The sequence below is a fragment of the Myotis brandtii genome, unplaced genomic scaffold (assembly GCF_000412655.1).
Source record: "Myotis brandtii unplaced genomic scaffold, ASM41265v1 scaffold782, whole genome shotgun sequence".
NCBI lineage: Eukaryota > Metazoa > Chordata > Mammalia > Chiroptera > Vespertilionidae > Myotis > Myotis brandtii.
Genome location: NW_005371138.1, coordinates 1,712,452 through 1,731,139, shown reverse-complemented (window position 1 = coordinate 1,731,139; position 18,688 = coordinate 1,712,452). Strand labels below are relative to the sequence as shown.

The 18,688-nt window shown below is 41.0% G+C and overlaps 2 protein-coding genes and 1 long non-coding RNA gene across 3 annotated transcripts in view; 2 read left to right on the top strand and 1 right to left on the bottom strand.

Moving 5' to 3' along the window:
• Positions 1-3,769, top strand: part of PIK3C2A (phosphatidylinositol-4-phosphate 3-kinase, catalytic subunit type 2 alpha) — a 67,676-nt gene extending 63,907 nt beyond the window's left edge. The window contains exon 32 of the mRNA XM_005883309.2: positions 691-3,769. Within this exon, the coding sequence (XP_005883371.1) occupies positions 691-873 (183 nt within the window). The 3' untranslated portion in view covers positions 874-3,769. The remainder of the gene's footprint in view (positions 1-690) is intronic.
• Positions 1,999-7,657, bottom strand: LOC106724270. Its single transcript, XR_001360011.1, has 2 exons — positions 7,482-7,657; positions 1,999-2,403 (listed from the first exon to the last, which is right to left on the bottom strand). It is a non-coding gene; the product is annotated as an uncharacterized LOC106724270 (long non-coding RNA).
• Positions 7,658-7,760: 103 nt separating this feature from the next.
• Positions 7,761-10,925, top strand: RPS13 (ribosomal protein S13). Its single transcript, XM_005883308.2, has 6 exons — positions 7,761-7,870; positions 8,019-8,067; positions 8,250-8,328; positions 9,495-9,664; positions 9,988-10,088; positions 10,849-10,925. The coding sequence occupies exons 1-6, from the start codon at positions 7,848-7,850 to the stop codon at positions 10,880-10,882; spliced, it is 456 nt and encodes a 151-aa protein (XP_005883370.1). The 5' UTR covers positions 7,761-7,847; the 3' UTR covers positions 10,883-10,925.
• Positions 10,926-18,688: the final 7,763 nt, after the last annotated feature.

Genomic DNA, 18,688 nt, shown 5'->3' with positions numbered 1-18,688 from the left:
CAGTATTGGCTTTTTTTCTAATTAGTGTTGTGCTTTAAAGAAAATGAAATGTCGTCCGTTTTTTAGTTCTTACAGTCAGTGAGGCCTAGACTAGGGAAATGTTTCTCAGAAGTTATGTGAGGCTTTCTTGGAAAAAAAAAATTCTAAGTGTTAAATGTAGCATTTGAAAGAGAGTAGCTTTTCAACACTCCAGATTTTCTGTGAATTACATTTGTAGTTGATGAATTTGCATTGGATTATGGATAATTAGGAATTATCATTTCGTGGTATATAAAATCCAACAGAAAAACGACAACAAAAGAAAATTTTAATCCCTCGTTTTTTTGTGAAATACTTATAATTATGCTATCTCAACTTGCTTCCTTCTATTCTCATTAGATCATCTTAGTGCATGCTGCCTTTCCTCAAACTCCATCTCAGAAAAACCATGTTTTTAGTTTTAAGCCATAATAACTTTCTACTTTGTGCATTTCTATGTCAGACTCTCAGAGGACTGAGAATACAATTCAGGACTCCTGAAATATAAAATGTGTATCTAAAGCGTGAGACAAATTCCACCAGATGTGTCATAATCAGTATCATTAATTATAGTCACTTTGACTAATGATCTCACTTATGTTTTTACTTAAAATAATTCAAGAATTCAAAGAAATAATTTGTAACTTTGTTTTCTTTTTGCCTTTGCTGTAGCTTGTGTACAGTGGATATAGCAAAGAAACCCTAAGACAGAGAGAACTTCAACTAAGTGTACTCAGTGCAGAATCTCTGCGGGAGAATTTTTTCTTGGGTGGAATAACCCTGCCTTTGAAAGATTTCAACTTGAGCAAAGAGACGGTTAAGTGGTATCAGCTGACTGCAGCAACCTATTTCTAAGCTAGTGAATTTCTGAGCTTTGGAAGTAGAATAGTTACAAACATGTATGTACGCGCGCGCACACACACACACTTGAGAACTTTATATAGTATTTTTATATTTGGATAAAAATTATAAAGTAAATGTACTTGCTGCATTTCAACACACGTGTTGGACCAACAGTCACATAACTAACTTTTATGAGTTTGTTGAAGCCATTGCCGTTTTAAAGTCATTATGTAGAATGCTGTAAACCCTAAACTTAATATATAATAAGTCTGCAAAAGACTTAGTGAACAATTTAATCCCCTCTTGAGTAATTCAGAGTAATAGCTTTAGTTTGGTCTTTTTTTCATTGTTTCTTACATAGACACAGTATGTTTGTTTTCCTGTTTTGCACCTTCTATAGCCTTTACCACTGTGCATGTTTGCAAACACCAAAGGAAAGGAAAGGTGCAGATGTTACAGTCAAATGCAGCTGCTACTCACAGGGCCGAAAAGCAAAGCACAAATTATAGTTATGTTAAGAACTACTAAGTAGTTTATAGACATAGGGGGAAATAACATTGCTTTCTATTTTTCATGTCTTTAAAGCCTTTTTCAGAATGAAGTGAAGTTACTGAAGTTGTAAATAATGGTGCCTTAACTTCATGCTTGCCTGGCACTTCATTCTGATTATTTTTCCTGACTTGCTAAGTAGTAAGTAGTTTCCTCTCACTTTCAGCTTACTCAAGACAAGAAGTTATTTACACTTATTAGTGTTTTTCCCACAGAAAGATCACTTTCTCTACTTCTGATATGTGACTTAGTTAAAGTCAGCCATTTAATTTATGTTTGTGTTATCCGGTAATTGAATGAGATTCATCAGTGTAGCTGTAAACTAAATTCCATCATTCCATTATACTAGTAGTCCTACATTTATTCCCAGGAGTGTGAGTTTGGTAGTTTCGCTTCCATGTATCTACTCCACTCCCTCATTAAACAAGTGAAAATTGTTTACCCAGGTACCCATTCCTGTTTGGTAGAAGAACTCCAATGAGTAGAGCAGACTCTTCACAATGGGCCCAGGACAAAAATTCTAGGGTCCATACTGAATTAAAATGTAGACTTTTATGGTAGAGTTGGTTTTGTAAGTGTCTTACTCACATTTGTAAACATTGTACATTAAAAAATTATTTTCCTTAATATAATGTGACTTAGAATCATAAGGGACATGATTGAAATCATTTACAGTAACCATTAAGAATAAGATTCATTTTTATTAGTTGTTCAACTTCACACACAGTTTTGTGTTTAGTTTGGGTAAATATGTATATATAATATCCTCATGGCTAAAACAGAAAGTCACTTTTTAAATGACAATAGATTGTAACAATCTGGGTGCTGTAAGATAACTGACAAAACATGCAATGTAGAATACCAACACAGAAAGGACCGTCTGCAATTCAGTTGTCCAGAACAGAATGTTTATGAACTGTGCAAATATTTAATGTACATGGTGATACCTGCAGAGCAGAAATAGATGAGTCGAGGATGCATCAGTGGGACAGGCTAAAAAAAAAAAACTTGAAATTTTTGGTGCCTAACACTAATGGTCCATTTGTAGGAAACCCCATGAGTATGGTATATGAATGTCTTTTTTTAAATGTTAAAATGTGTCGTCTATTTAATACAATAATTAAATGCACATCAAAGCATCACTGTTTATATTTTCTTTTTCCAGATAGCATGTGTAAGTAGCTTTGCAAATGTAAAGAAGTAGTAGATATTTTCACTTAAGTTTTTGATACCTAATTCCATTCCACAAGTTGTCATTAGCCACTGTAAAAGTACTGTTTTGGTAAAAGGTCATTGTTAATTGGACTCAATGTATACTGCCTATTTGCAGTCTGTTACTGCAGTGCCTCTTAGCATAAATAATAGAGCTAGAAAATGTTGTCACTTTTCAATTACAGGAAATCTGGATTCTTATCTAAAAGTGTATATTATGATTAATATTGTACAGTTAACCAGAGTTCAGAACAAGTGGTGATGTTTTCTCTTAATTTAACTCATTCTGTGCCTTCTTTGGTCATTAAAACACCACACACATACTTTATATATATTCTAATATAAGTTATTTCTTTGTGAAATGCTCATCTGCAGCCCTTACCAAAAAAGGGACTGGGGCACCTCTTTGCACTACTACTATCAATAGATTTTTAAATCAGTTGGTTTTTTAATCATTTTTTAAAGCTTACATTCAAGTAAATCAAACAAAAGTTTAAACAAGCTAGCCAAGACACTAATTTGTATTTATAATCACGTTTTATATCTACCTTTATTAAGTAAAAATAATTACACTATACATAAGTCCTGCACCGGAAGAATTCTTTCCTCTTGGAGTGTTTTGGGATTTGAAAATAATGGTTTACTCCCAGAACCTATTGTTTTCTCTACTGAGGAACCCAATGTAGAACTTGCACTGATGTTTTTATTACTGCCTTTAAAAGAATCAATTGGTATCTAAATGTTAAGGCATGTATGGTCTTTGATAAAGTATTTTATCTTTTCAAATTAATGTTGAATAAAAGTTTCAATATCTTGCCTTAAATTGGTTAATCGGTCTTTTCTAGGACTCCATTACTATGGCATATAAAAAAGAAAACATTCAATTTTGATACTTAGACTGCAGATCAAAAAGGACTGAAGCCACACTACTATAATTTATAGATTAACTTACATGCTGTTTGAGTAGCAGTGCAAATATGAATGAATATGGTAGTTAGTCTGATCTATAAGAACCAAATACTTTAATTATGTTAAGGTAGTGAATAAAGATGTATAATTTTTTTATTAATACCTTGAATATATTCAGTGGATTGGTTGTGACTTCATAACTGTACTATAATTTTATTAAAATATTTCTGGAATAAAAGAACTCTGCTATCATTTCTTTCCTCGTCACCATATTACTGTTTTTGGTTCCAAACTTTGAGCTCACTGTTGCTGTTCTTTGCATTTTACCCAGGAGTTTATTAGGTTCAAATAATCCTGAATTTCAGAACTGACCTTTCAGTTGCCCCTAAAGATGTCCAAATATAGTGTGTCTGATTTCTAAGTGTGGTTCTTTGAAGGTCTGGATTGCCACTTGCCTAGAGCCCCATCACCATTTCACAAATTGAATGCTTCTGTGGGTATGGTCCCTAGCCTTTGGTAGTTTATTTAAATATTAAATAGTGTAGTAACAGCCATGTTATAGACATATCTACACAACAGGAAAATGTAGATTCTTCTAATACCCAGAAACCAGGAAAAGCAATAACTTAAACAATTAGAGCCAGTGGTTTTTTTTTTGGGGGGGGGGGGGGGGGGAGGGGGGGGATAAACTCAGTTTCTGTCAGAAAAGAAAACCTATTTCATCTCTACTCTTTGAAAACACTTTATCATACAAATTTTAGACATACAAACTTAGACAACAATAGAATGAATTCCATGAATGATTCCATCATATTCCTACAACAGTTACTACCTTAGGTCTAATCTTATTTGATATGTATTAACTAGGATGTGCCTAGATGTAGATATCTTTTTTTTCCATTTTAGAATTCTTAAATATATGGATCAGTAACTTGAGTTCTGAATAATTTAGTATGATTCTTCAATTAGCTATTCTATTCAACTGTTTAACCCATCCATTGAGTTTTAAATATTGGTTGTTGTATTTTTCATTTCTAGAATAACTATTTGGTTATATTTTTTTTTATTTGAATCATGACCCAGGAAAGACACTCACAATACTGACAAGATCAATGGGGAAAGAATTATCTTTTCAACAAAGGACAATTAGATAACCACATGCAAAAGATTAAAGAATAAAGTAGAACTCTTACAACATATACAAAAATTAGTTCAAAATGGATCAAAGACCTAAACATAACTAAAATTTTAAAACTTGGGAGAAAACAAGTGTGCATCTTTGTAACACTGGGTTAGACAAGGGTTTCTTAAGCATGACACAAAAAGCACAAGGGCCTTGGCCGGTGTGGCTTGGTTGGAGCGGTATCTACACACCAAGGGGTGGTGGGTTCAATTCCTGGTTGGGGCACATGCCCAGGTTGCAAGTTCAATCCCTCGTCAGGGCACAACTGATCAATGTTTCTCTTCTCTCCCTCTCTCTAAAAAAAAGGCAGAAGCAACAAAAGAAAAACAGATAAACTGGGCTGCATCAAAATTTTAATATTTTGTGCATCAAAGGACACTATTAATAAAGTGAAAAGACAACTCACAGAATGGGAGAGAATAGTCACAAATCATATATCTGATATGACACAAATGGGCAAATGACTGAATACACATTCCTCCAAAATGATCAATCACATGAAAAGATGCTCAACACACCCTAGCCCCATGGTCGGCAAACTGCGGCTCGCGAGCCACATGCGGCTCTTTGGCCCCTTGAGTGTGGCTTTTCCACAAAATACCTGGCTCGCGAGCCGCGGTTTGCCGAGCCGCAGTTTGCTGACCACTGCTAGCTGGTTTGGCTCAGTGGATAGAGCATCAGCATGTGGACTGAAGGGTGCCAGGTTCGACTGGGATCAAGGGCACATGCCCGGGTTGCGAGCTTGATCCCCAGTAGGGGGTGTGCAGGAGGCAGCTGATCAGTGATTCTCATCATTGATGTTTCTATCTCTTTCCCTCTCACTTCTCTCTGAAATCTGTAAAAATATATATATATTTTTTAAACAAGATGCTCAACTTCATTAGTCATTGGGGAAATACAAATACAAATTATAGTGGGTTACTAATTCACACCCACTGGGATAGCTAGAATAAAAAGTTTGAGCGTGGCCCTAGCTGGTTTGGCTCAGTGGATAGAGCGTCGGCCTGTGGACTGAACGGTCCCAGGTTCAATTCTGGTCAAGGGCACATGCCCGGGTTGTGGGCTCGATCCCCGGTAGGGGGTGTGCAGGAGGCAGCCGATCAATGATTCTCTCATCATTGATGTTCTCTCTCTCTCCCTTCCTCTCTGAAATCAATAAAAATATATTTTTTAATAAGTTTGAGGGTGTTGGAGGCCTCATGTATTCCTGGTGGGATTGCAAAACAGTGCAGCTGCTGTGGAAAACAGTTTGGCAGTTCTCAAAAAGTTAAACATAGTTATTCTATGACCCAGCAATTTATATACTATGTGTAGATACATATAAAATCTGAAGAGAATTGAAAACGGGTATTCAAATACTTGTACACACATGTTCACAGCATTATTCATAATGACCAAAAAGTACAAATAAACCAACTTGCCATCACCCAATGCACAGATAAAGTGATATATCCATAAAATGGAATATTACTCATGAATGTACTAAAAGACACTGAATTGTATACTTTAAAATAGCAAATTTTATAGTATGTGAATTTTAACTCACTTTAAAAGGCTATACGATCAATTTTTAAAAACCATTTGATTATGGTATCTTTAATAGGTAATTGTGCTAACAGTGACAATTTTTTAGAAAGTAATTTTACCCTTTTGTCTTTAAAAAAATCAGGTTCCGCCAAAACCGGTTTGGCTCAGTGGATAGAGCGTCAGCCTGCGGACTGAAAGGTCCCAGGTTCGATTCCGGTCAAGGGCATGTACCTGGGTTGCGGGCACATCCCCAGTGGGAGATGTGCAGGAGGCAGCTGATGGATGTTTCTCTCTCATCGATGTTTCTAACTCTCTATCTCTCCCTTCCTCTCTGTAAAAAATCAATAAAATATATTAAATAACTAAATAAATAAAATTTAAAAATCAGGTTCCAATTTATGAAAGTTCTCAAAAGAAGCATGCCACATGTAAAGGCAATAGGGATATGACTATAAGGTAAACACCATTTGATTAAAGTTCAACACATTTAGCTACATACAGGCAGTCCTCGGGTTACGTCGGACTCCACGTACGTCGTTTCGTGGTTATGTCGCCATCTCCCATTTATTTATATTAAAAAAAGTTCCATCATTTCAACGTATGTACATATGTGCTTTATGTTTTTTATTATTTATTTGCCACAAGTAAAGATCAGGAATTGTTATCTTTCTTTTAATTTTTTTACTGTTTCACTTCATTACTGCTGTGTATGTGCTCCATGTGAGTGACGTAGGTGCTTACATAGGTGGGTTCTGACTTACAGAGAAAACGCGTTATGTCGCACATAGGAACGGATCTCCACGTAACCCGAGGACCTACTGTATTTTGCTTTGATATTATTGATACAGACATGGCCAGATACAGTGAAAAACTAGTGGAGGGCTTAAACATGACTAAAAAAAAGAAATCTCGAAATACCTGTTACAGTTTCTATGCCATAAATAAATATTTTAGTCAACATTCCTATATCCTTATTAGAAAAGTTGTGCCGATTTTTTTCTTTTTTAACCAGAGCGGTATTCTCAAAACAATCCAGCACTGGGGTTGGTTGCATCATAGACATCCCTCAGTATTTCCACTAGGAGACATAACTGGGATGTCAGGGGCTGAGGGCAGGCACGTCATTCCAAGCAATACTTAAGGAACTCGTGTAATTAAGTACGTAATTGACCTGACCCAAATTCGCTGGGGGCAGGGGCACGGATAAAGGCCTTTCCTAATGGAGGGTAAGTCCACCAACCTCTGCAGCTGTCTCCAGACCCCACTCCCAGGTCGGGATTCGAACCTGCACGCTCTTGACGCCGGCAGCACCTTCAGACGCGCAGTCCCGGCTGCAAGAGGACTTAATTTCTGGCTCCGGCCTCGAGCCGCCTCAAAGACGGATGCATGCCGGGATATGTAGTCCTGTTGATCAGTAATCCACTACCGCGTTGAAGTGCATTTCGGGATATGTAGTTGTTAGGCGGACGCCGAGGGTTACGCAGTGTGGCTCCGCCTCCCGCGTGCGAGGAAGCGGGGACGTGTGAGGTCACTTCCTGCGTGCTGGGTGGCTTCCTGCAGCGTTTCCAATTCACGCTCTCTTTTCCACTGCCAGTCCGCCGCCATCATGGGTCGCATGCACGCTCCCGGGTGAGCTCGGGTTTCCCAGCGGGTGCAGGGCTCGGCCGCGGGGATGGGGGTGGGAAGGAGCGAGTGTAGGCAGTGGGTTGAGGGGATGATGGCCTTGGCCGCTGTGGCACAGAGCGCTCTTTCATCCCAAGACTGCTTCTCTCCCCAGGAAGGGCCTGTCCCAGTCGGCTCTGCCCTACCGCCGCAGCGTCCCCACCGTGAGTAGCTTGCAGGGACCCGGGAGGCCGGGGAGGGGCGCACCATTCGTCGCTCCGGGGAAGTGGCGCGGGGCGGGGGCCATCTGTGCGCTTGGAGCGCGACTTCCAGGGTGGCGGGACCGCCCTGCTTCGGTACCGTCCCAGGTTTACCATCCTAAGGCCGCTTTCTTTTCTGCAAACAGTGGCTGAAACTGACGTCTGACGACGTGAAGAAGCAGATCTACAAACTGGCCAAGAAGGGCCTGACTCCCTCACAAATCGGTGCGTGGCCCCTTCCGCCTGCCCTCGTGTTAACTTGCCGGAAGGAGTGGTGCTGGTGGTGGTAAATGGGTCCCAAACGCGCCTGAAAACCTTGTGTCCTTTTTCCTGGCTTTACTCTTGATGACCCAGACCTAATCTTCACTTGTTGAAGTTCTCTGTAGACGGTAAAGTTATTAAAACGTCCTCCAGATTTTAATGAGTATTTACGGTGGGCTACTCTGCAGAGTACATACCCTGACCTGTGATTTCTGACAGCAGTGCTTTGAGGTAAACACAAGTAGCTTTCCCCATCTTACAGCTGAGGAAACAGGCACAGTGTGGCTGTGTAACTGGCCTCAAATCACACAGCTATTGGCTACTCGAGTGCTTGTCACACCGTCTCAGTTAGATGTGGCTCGGCCCTCAGCCGTGTGTGGCTTTGCAAGTGGCTTCATGCAGCAAATGTTTGCCTGCTGTGTGGTCCTGGACCCCGGGAATACATGCAGGAGTCAGAAAGGGGGCAAAATAATTGCCCTCCTGGAGCTGGTAGTATAGTGGAGGCATCACACAATAGGAAATACAGAGCAGACTGTTCCAGTCATCAGACGGTGCTATTTTGAGATTTTTTTTTTTAAATAAGGTACATTACATTTTTAGAAGAATAGCTGATGTTCTTAATAAACATTATTAGCTGGTTTTAATTGAGCAAATTTACATACATAGTTGGAATCTTATTAATGGCTTTGATGTCCTTTAATCTGGCAAGCTCACTGTGATGATGGTCTTCCAACATTCGCAGTTTCCACCAGAAGGGTTTTCCTTAGTGTTGGGTAAACCTTCCTTGGATGTCTGAGTGAGCTTTGCGTGAATTCTCACATTGGTATCTGTGATGCATAAATATAAAAGTCAGTCCCATTTTACAGATGGGAAGCTTGAAAAGCTACTTGATCTCAGAACCCGGATGTCACATGCTCCAGGATGTGTGTTTGGTGTGGGGATTTATGATACACTAGAGGCCTGATGCACGAAAATCGTGCAAGATTAGGCCTTCCTTCCCCTGGCTGCTGGCACCAGCACCCGGGATCTGGGCTTCACTCGCAGCCCGGGCTTTGTCAGGAAGGTCCAGAAGGAGGTCTGGTCTAATCAGCATATTACACTCTTATTATATAGTATTGTTCCTTTTATAGGTGTGATCCTGAGAGACTCGCATGGCGTTGCACAAGTACGTTTTGTGACGGGCAATAAGATCCTGAGAATTCTTAAGTCTAAAGGGCTTGCTCCTGACCTTCCTGAGGATCTCTACCATTTAATTAAGAAAGCTGTTGCAGTTCGAAAGCATCTTGAGAGGAACAGAAAGGTAAGAGAATAGAACTGCTTGTGCTAACTTATTTCGGTAAAATGTAATGCATCTGATTCGGATTAGATAAGGTGGTTTAGAATTAAAATTCTACCAGAAGAGACTGGTGGAGGAGGTTTGGCTCTCCTAGTTACAGTATATTCAGTTGGTTGAAAATGTTGAGCTGCTTGTTGAGTTTTACAAATCATTCCTGCTTAGTCTTGTTGAAGGAAGCCTTAAATTCCCTTAAGGACTTAATGTACCACATGAACACAAGCATGTTCTCTATTAATGTTAAAATGTTTTGAGTGGTTTTCTTGAATTCTATCCATTTTTATTTTTAGGATAAGGATGCTAAATTCCGTCTCATTCTGATTGAGAGCCGTATTCACCGATTGGCTCGATATTATAAGACCAAACGAGTCCTGCCCCCCAATTGGAAATAGTAAGTATCAGTCTTATTTGTTCCAAGAACCAGAGTTAGCCAGATTGTAAATATACTGAAAGGACTGATAATAGTAATGTTTTAGCTCATGGCTATTTGTTCAACTGCTTTTTCAACTCTGCCATTGTAACAGGAATACAGCCATAGGTGATACATAAACAAGTGGATGTGGCTGTTTTCCATTGAAACTTTATTTGCAAAGACAAGCAAAGGGCCATAGTTTGAACCCCTGAGAGAGAGGAAGGGAAAGGGATAGAGAGATAGACATATCGATGAGAGAAACATCATCACTTGGCTGCCTCCCTATAGGGCCCCCAACTGGGATCGAGCCGGCATGTGCCCTGACCAGGGATTGAACTGGCAACCTCTTGGTTTCTGAGCCACATCAGCTGGGCTAAATCACTTTTAGGTAGTTGATAAAGTTTCAGTTCGTGCCACTGATCCTAGGTGTTTATGTTGTCTTTATTTTTGCATCAGTTGCTCACTATGATGATTGATTTCCAAACATTCGCAGTTTCCACCAGAAAGGCTTTACTTTATGTTGGCCAGTTCTTCCTTGGATGTCTGAGTGAGCATCTTTAATTCATTATGCTTGAGCCACAATAAACTGACTCAAGAACTTAGCAGTTTGGTGCCCTTTATACATTTGGGATTGTTTAGGCTGTTTGGAAATAACTCCATTAGCTGGGAGACTGTACGAATGAATGTGGAGGACTTGTATTAACCCAGTCTTTTCCTTTCCCCCTTTTTTCCTTTTCAGCGAGTCATCCACAGCCTCTGCACTGGTTGCATAAAATATCTATGTACTCGAGCAATAAAATCATTGTTTAACTAGAAGTGTGATTTGTATTTCTTTCCCTTAAAAAATTGTGTACCAGTGAGATCATACATGTTGATCTTTTGATATGGGAGTGTTTTAGCAGAATTAGAATTGTGTGGTTCCACAGAGAGCCATCTGTATCCGTTGCTTCTCATACATGCCCTGACTGGGAATCAAACCCACCACCCGTTGGTGTATAGGACAAAACTCCGAGTACACTGGTCAGGGCTAGGATATGGCTCTTATTTGTTCAAATTACGTATATGTGAGCACTTAGGATTTGAAGGTTTCCTTTAAGAACTGTTCTCTCCATTTAAAAATCAAGTGGCAGGTGTTAAATTGAATTTTAAATTGAAGCTATGCATATATATGTGGCTTTAAAAGTCATACCAGTTTACAAGACTTAATTGAAAACAGTCCCTTCCCTTTTGCAACCTGAAGTCTAAGGTGACTACAATTCAGCTATTTCTCTGACATATATGCCTTATTTCTGAATAACGATTTGTGGCTTTATTTGTTTGTTGAAAACAGTCCCTTCCCTTTTGCAACCTGAAGTCTAGGGTGACTACAATTCAGCTATTTCTCTGACATATATGTCTTATTTCTGAATTACGTTTTGTGGCTTTATTTGTTTGTTTTTTTCCAAGAACAAGTGAAATTCACATAAAATTCACCCTTTCAAAGTGAATAATTCAAAGGCATTTAGTATATTCATAATATACTACAACCATCACCCCTATTTAGTTGCAAATTATTTTCATCACCCCAAAGTAAAACTCCATAATCATAAAGCAGTTACTTGTTCTTCCCTCCCCCAGGTCCTGGCAAACTACCCATCTGCTTATTGTTCCTGTGGGCTTAACATAAAATTCACCCTTTCAAAGTGAATAATTCAAAGGCATTTAGTATATTCATAATATACTACAACCATCACCCCTATTTAGTTGCAAATTATTTTCATCACCCCAAAGTAAAACTCCATAGTCATAAAGCAGTTACTTGTTCTTCCCTCCCCCAGGTCCTGGCAAACTACCCATCTGCTTATTGTTCCTGTGGGTATTTCATGTAATACCCTATTGGATATTTCATGTAAATGGAATCATACAATATGTGGCCTTTTTGTGTCAGGCTTTCACTTAGCATGACTTTTTTGGGGTTCATTCATGCTGCAGCATGTATCAGTACTTCATTTTTATGATTGAATAATATTCTGTAGGTACATACCATAATGTGTTAATTGATGGATATTTGGCTGTTTCTAATTTTTTGCTCTTGAACAGTGCTGCTATGAACATTCATGTACATGTACTTGTTTTGAGCCCCTGTTTTCAATTTTGGATATATATTTAGAAGTAGAATTGCTCTAAATAATATCCTTGTACTATGATTTCTTGGTTTTTAATCTAGTAGCTTCCAAAGAAAAGGCTTAATCCTTGGACCTCATTTTTTTCTGTTTATGCCAATTCCTAGGTAATTCCATCTAGTCTTGTGGCTTTAAAAGATATTTTTGAGGTTATTGCACTAAAATTCATACCTCAGCACAGACCTTCCCTGAACTCTAGCATTAGGTATGCGTCCTATTCAATATCCCTACCTGGATATCTAATAAACACCTGGAATTTATTTCAAACTGAACTCTTGATTTTTGATCACCAAATTCTCTCGGCTCTACCTCATCACCTCTACTACAACCACCCTATTCTGAGTCTCCTCTTACCATTACTACTGTAAAAGCCTCTCTTTGCCACCTGTGATCCCCACCAGGTCTTTTCCACATCCAGCATCTAAGATGATTTTTCAAAGTGCAAGTCACGTGGTATTCCATATGCTCAAGCACCTCCGGTGGTTCCCATGTCACTCACCTATTCAATATCCCTACCTGGATATCTAATAAACACCTGGAATTTATTTCAAACTGAACTCTTGATTTTTGATCACCAAATTCTCTCGGCTCTACCTTATCACCTCTACTACAACCACCCTATTCTGAGTCACCTCTTACCATTACTACTGTAAAAGCCTCTCTTTGCCACCTGTGATCCCCACCAGGTCTTTTCCACATCCAGCATCTAAGATGATTTTTCAAAGTGCAAGTCACGTAGTATTCCATATGCTCAAACACCTCCGGTGGTTCCCATGTCATTCAGAATAAAATCTAAAATCCTTATCTTGCCCTACAAGCAGTGTCAGGATCCTGCAGGAGACAGATGTACATCACACTTAAATTGAGGGATTTGGAGTGTCTTAAAGGAATTCTAAAAGGTATGAGTGGTCCATAACATCAGCTTCCCAGGCAACAGAGCAGGGTGGAGAGTGGGTCTGAAGGGCCCCTGTGATCTGACCTCCAGCTACCTTTGCCAGTCACATGAGCCTGGCTTCACACTCTTCCCAGGGCCATTGCCCTTGTTAATTCCTCTGCCTGGGAGGCTCTTCCACCAGATGTCCATAAAGTTTGCTCCTACATTTAGGTCTCTAACCTCACCAGAAAGGCCCTTTAGAAAGCACCCTCCCACCCAGCACTCCATCGCCCCAATCCTGCTGTTCTTCAGAGTACCGAGTACTACCTAAATTATTATATCGATATTTTCAGGGTATGAGTAAGCCCCATTAGAACAGGGATCTTGTTCACTACTATATCCCTAGTATTTAGAATGTGTGACACATAGTAGGTTCTTAATACATGATGGTTAAATTAATGCATATAAAAGATGAAAATTGAGATTTTGGAAGTTTTTTTTCAACTGTCACTGTTGAAAGAGAATTGGACTGGGAATAGTTTCTAGGCTGGAAATAATCTATACTAAATAAAAGCCTAAGTGACCCTCGCATGTGATGTCACAAGATGGCCATCACGCGTACAGTGAAGGCTGGTCCTGGCGTCTCTGCCGCCTTACGCAGAGGAGGCAGGACCTGGCGGAGGAGGCGGGTCGCGTCAGGGGAGGGCAGTTGGGGGTGACCAGGCCGGCAGATGAGGACAGTTGGGAGTCATCAGGCCAGCAGGGGAGGGCAGTTGGGGACAATCGGGCTGGCAGGGGAGCAGTTAGGCATCAATCAGGCTGGCAGGGGAGCAGTTAGGGGGCAATCAGGCTGACAGGCAGACAAGCGGTTAGGAGCCAGCAGTCCAGGATTGTGAGAGGGATGTCCCTGAGGGGTCCCAGATTGGAGAGGGTACAGGCCGGGCTGAAAGCCCCCCCTCCCCCTGTGCATGAATTTCGTGCATTGGGCTGTGTGTGTGTGTGTGTATGCCTAAGTGACCGTCCGACTGGTAGCTATGATGCACACTGACCACCAGGGGGCAGATGCTCAATGCAGGAGCTGCTGAGCTGCAGTGACTCGGCAGCTGTGGTTCTCGGGTGACGCTGTGTGTGTGTGTGCGCGCGCGCGCGCGTGCGCGCGCGTGCGCCTAAGTGACCGTCCGACTGGTAGCTATGACGCTCACTGACCACCAGGGGGCAGATGCTCAATGCAGGAGCTGCTGAGCTGCAGTGACTTGGCAGCTGTGGTTCTCGGGGGACGCACGCAGAACCAGAGAGGAGGGAGCCCAATTCCAGGGTGCATCACCCAAGAACTTCCCTCTCGCAATCCAGGACCCCTCGGGAGATGTCAGAGAGCCAGTTTCGGCCCAATCCTTGCAGGCCAGGCCAAAGGACCCCACTGGTGCATGAATCTGTGCACCAGGCCTCTAACCCATTGGCTCCCCACTTTGGGTCTGGCTCCCCACTGGGCCTCTAGCCCAGTGGTCGGCAAAAACGTACCTCAATCAGATTGAGGACGTTTTTAGCAAAGGCCAGCTTAGGAGTACCCTAATTAAGTTAATAACAATGTACCTACCTATATAGTTTAAGTTTAAAAAATTTGGCTCTCAAAAGAAATTTCAATCATTGTACTGTTGATGTTTGGCTCTGTTGACTAATGAGTTTGCCGACCACTGCTCTAGCCCATTGCAGAGGTTGTGGGTCTGGCCCTTACAGAAACTTTTCGACTCGATTAGCTAAGTGAGACATGCAGGACCTACTGCCTGCTGCCCCAACATCTGGCACCCACACCGGCCGATCCACTTAATACATACTGATTTCCAGTGGAGGCAGCAAATTTTCCCGCTACCACTCTCAGCTGGAAAATCAGCCTTGGCTTCCCTCCTTCCGGGTGGACAGGGTGGACAGTAGCGCCAGCAGGCAACCTTCAGGGAGGGAAGGAGGCGAAGGAGCAGCTCAGGTGGGAAGAAGGAGGTTCCTGCTGCCACAGGACTCCGCCTGGGCAGAAGGCTCTGGGCCGGAGCCTGACATTGAGCAGGGTCCTGCCCTAGGCCGACTAGATTCCAGGCCAAGTAAATCCTGTTTGCTAAATAATTGCATTTTGCAGTTAAATGTCCATAAGTCATCAGTTACCACCAAACTTAGGGCAAAGTGAGATGAAAGAAGCGAGACAGATACAGAGAGAAAGTGACATAACATTGGGAGAAGAGAGGAGGGAGCCCGATTCCAGGGTGTGTCACCCAAGAACCGCCCTCTCGCAATTCGGACCCCTCAGGGGATGTCAGAGAGCCGGTTTTGGCCCGATCCCCACAAGCCAGGCTGAGGGACCCCACCAGTGCATTAATCCATGCACCAGGCCTCTAGTTTTTCATAAAAATGTTACCACTGCTTATTGTATCTAGTGTAAAAAAAAACACCAACCTGCTATTGAGAAGTGAGATGTCATTCTGATTTCCACTCCTTTTGTTTTTAACCTGATTTTTTCCCTAACATGATGTTTTTAGGGTCGTCTATTGTTTGGTGTTTTGAGAGTTGCAATAATACTTTGGTTTTATCTTTTTCGTTTGTTCTGCAAGGTACTCAAGCTATTTCAGTTTCAGAATTGTCTTGCAGTTCTGGAAATTGTCTTGAACTATTCCTTTAATATTTCTTCCACTCTATTTTCTGTGTTCTCTTTCTGGAACTCATTATTTGCACTTGAGACTTTCTGGACTGATCCTCTAATGTTTTCTCATCTTTGAACAACCATTGTCCATCTCTTTTCCTACTTTCTGAGAGGGTTCAACTTTATCTTCCAGTCTTACTAAGTTTTTTCATTTCTGCCTTCATATACTTAATTTCCCAGAGCCAGTGGCATTTTGGTAAATGTATATGTGTGTATATATATATGCTTATATGTTATTATGTTGTTAAATGTATGTTGGTATGTTGGTAAATGTTTAAGTCTCCGGTGGGGGTGGGGAGAAGACAACTTTGATTTGCAATGTTTATTTTTGCGATGTAAAAACTCTCACTATAGCCCTAGCTGGTGTGGCTCAGTTGGTTGATCATTGTCACATGCACCAAGAGGTCGCTGGTTCAGGTCCCAGAGAGGGCACATGCCCATGAGGGGCATGCAGGAGGCAGCCGATGGATGTTTCTCTCTCTGTGTCTCTCTCTTTCTCCTCCCTTCCCCTCTCTCTCTCCAAAATCAATAAAATATATAAAAAAAATCCCACTATGGCAGATTTCAAGCTACCAATAGGATGTCACAATGGAGTTGGGAGAGATGCTTGGTAGTAGACCATTATATGGTATTTCCTCTATACAGGAAAAATAATTGTAAATGACTTTAAGACCTTGGATAATAGAAAAATGGTGTAGCCCTGGCTGGTTTGTCTCAGTGGATAGAGCGTCAGCCTGAGGACTGAAGGGTCCCAGGTTTGATTCTGGTCAAGGGCACATGCCCGGGTTGCAGGCTGGATCCTTGGTAGGAGGCGTGCAGAAGGCAGCCGATCAATGATTCTCTCTTATCATTGCTGTTTCTACCTCTCTTTCCCTCTCCTTTCCTCTTTGAAATCAATAAAGATATATTTTTAAAAAAGAAAAATGGTGTGAAATAATTAGGAAATGCTGAGTTTTGAATACTTATTACATTTGTTTTGAATATAATTTACCTTTGAGTTTGAATGTTTTAATTTTTATTTTTAAACAATATATTTGTATTGCTTTCAGAAAGGAAGAGAGAGCGAGAGAGAGAAACATCGATAAGAGAGAATCATCCATCGGCTGCCTCCTGCATGCCCCACACTGGGGATCAAGCCCACAGTCCGGGCATGTGCCCTGACCAGGAATTGAACCATGACATTCTGGTTCATACATCGATTCTCAACCACTGAGTCATGCCAACCAAGCTGAATAACTTTTTAATAATGCCTCTGCTTAACTGGTTGGCAGAATTCCTGAAAATTTAACAGTTGGCTCCTATGAGCCCTTATGACCCAGATCCAGCTCACCACTCAGAGCTCATATTTTGTTCCCTGAATTTTCTTTTTTATAGAAATCTGTTTTTTATAGATGTATTTTCTCATCTCTGAATACTTAATATTTTTTCTTATCTCTACACTGTGTTTTCTCTGAGATACTTGTTTGTCTTTTTTTAAAAATATATTTTATTGATTTTTTTTTTACAGAGAGGAAGGGAGAGGGATAGAGAGTTAGAAACATCGATCAGCTGCCTTCTGCACACTCCCTACTGGGGATGTGCCCGCAACCAAGGTACATGCCCTTGACCGGAATCGAACCTGGGACCTTTGAGTCCGCAGGCCGACGCTCTGTCCACTGAGCCAAACCGGTTAGGGCTTTGTTTGTCTTTTATGTTAGTCTTTCCTCAAATGCCCAGCAATCCTTGTAAGGTTCTGAATTGTGATGCCCACCATAAAGTGCATACAGTAAATTGTATCTGGATGCAGTTATTCTTTTTCACCACTAGGTGGCATATATTATTGTTGTTGTGGGTAATGTTAACACTACTACATATATACCTGCAGCTTTTAATTTAAAAGTACTCTCACATTTATATTTCTTTGATTTTTACAACTTCTCAAAAAACCAACTCCAGATTTCTTTGGAAGGAGGCTTGGCATAAGTTCATTTTAAAAAATACATATTTTTAAAAATTAATTTCAGAGAGGAAGAGGGCGAAAGAGATAGAAACATCAATGATGAGAGAGAATCATCGATCTGCTGCCTCCTGCACACCCCACATTGGGATCAAGCCTGCAACCCGAGCATGTGCACTGACCAGGAATCGAACCATGACCTCCTGGTTCATAGGTTGAACCTTAACCACTGAGCAACACTGGCCGGGCAGCATAAGTTCATTTTTTAAAAATTACCTCCACTTTAAAGATGGGAAAATTGAAGCTCAGAAAAGGTAATCTCCGAGACTGAACCTAAGGTCGCTAGGATGCCCAGTCACTATATCTCGATGCTTCTTATGCGCTTTTTTCTGTTTTTTTGTTTTGTTTTGTTTTGCTTTTAGAGAGGGAGGAAAGGAGAGAGAGAAATATTGATGTGAGAGAGATACATCAATCATTTGCCTCCCATACCCAACCCAACTGGGATCGAACCCAAAACCTAGGTATGTGCCCTGACTGGGAATCAAGTCCCCGACTTTCTGGATGCTCCAGCCAACTGAGCCACACCAGCCAGGCCTCATTTTTTTAAATTTTTTTTAAAGAAAAGTGAAAATAATAATGACCCATGTTTTTCTAGACAGGTCAACTTAAAAATTAACATAAACATACCTTGCTCTCCTTGGAGCATGTCCGTGTCCTTCCTTTTCTGGGGCATGTACTTTTGCTCTCTCTTTCCTAAACTCTAAGGGTCCCCACTAAACTAGCAACAAGGGGAACAGTGGGCAGTGGCAGCTCCTCCTGGGCTAACCCCCTGAACCTGTCTCCAAGTCCCCCTTTTCTCTGGCTTTTCAGTCAGCTAACAGCAGTCCCGCCTTGGCTCACTTCTTTTCTATAACATTTCTAGGG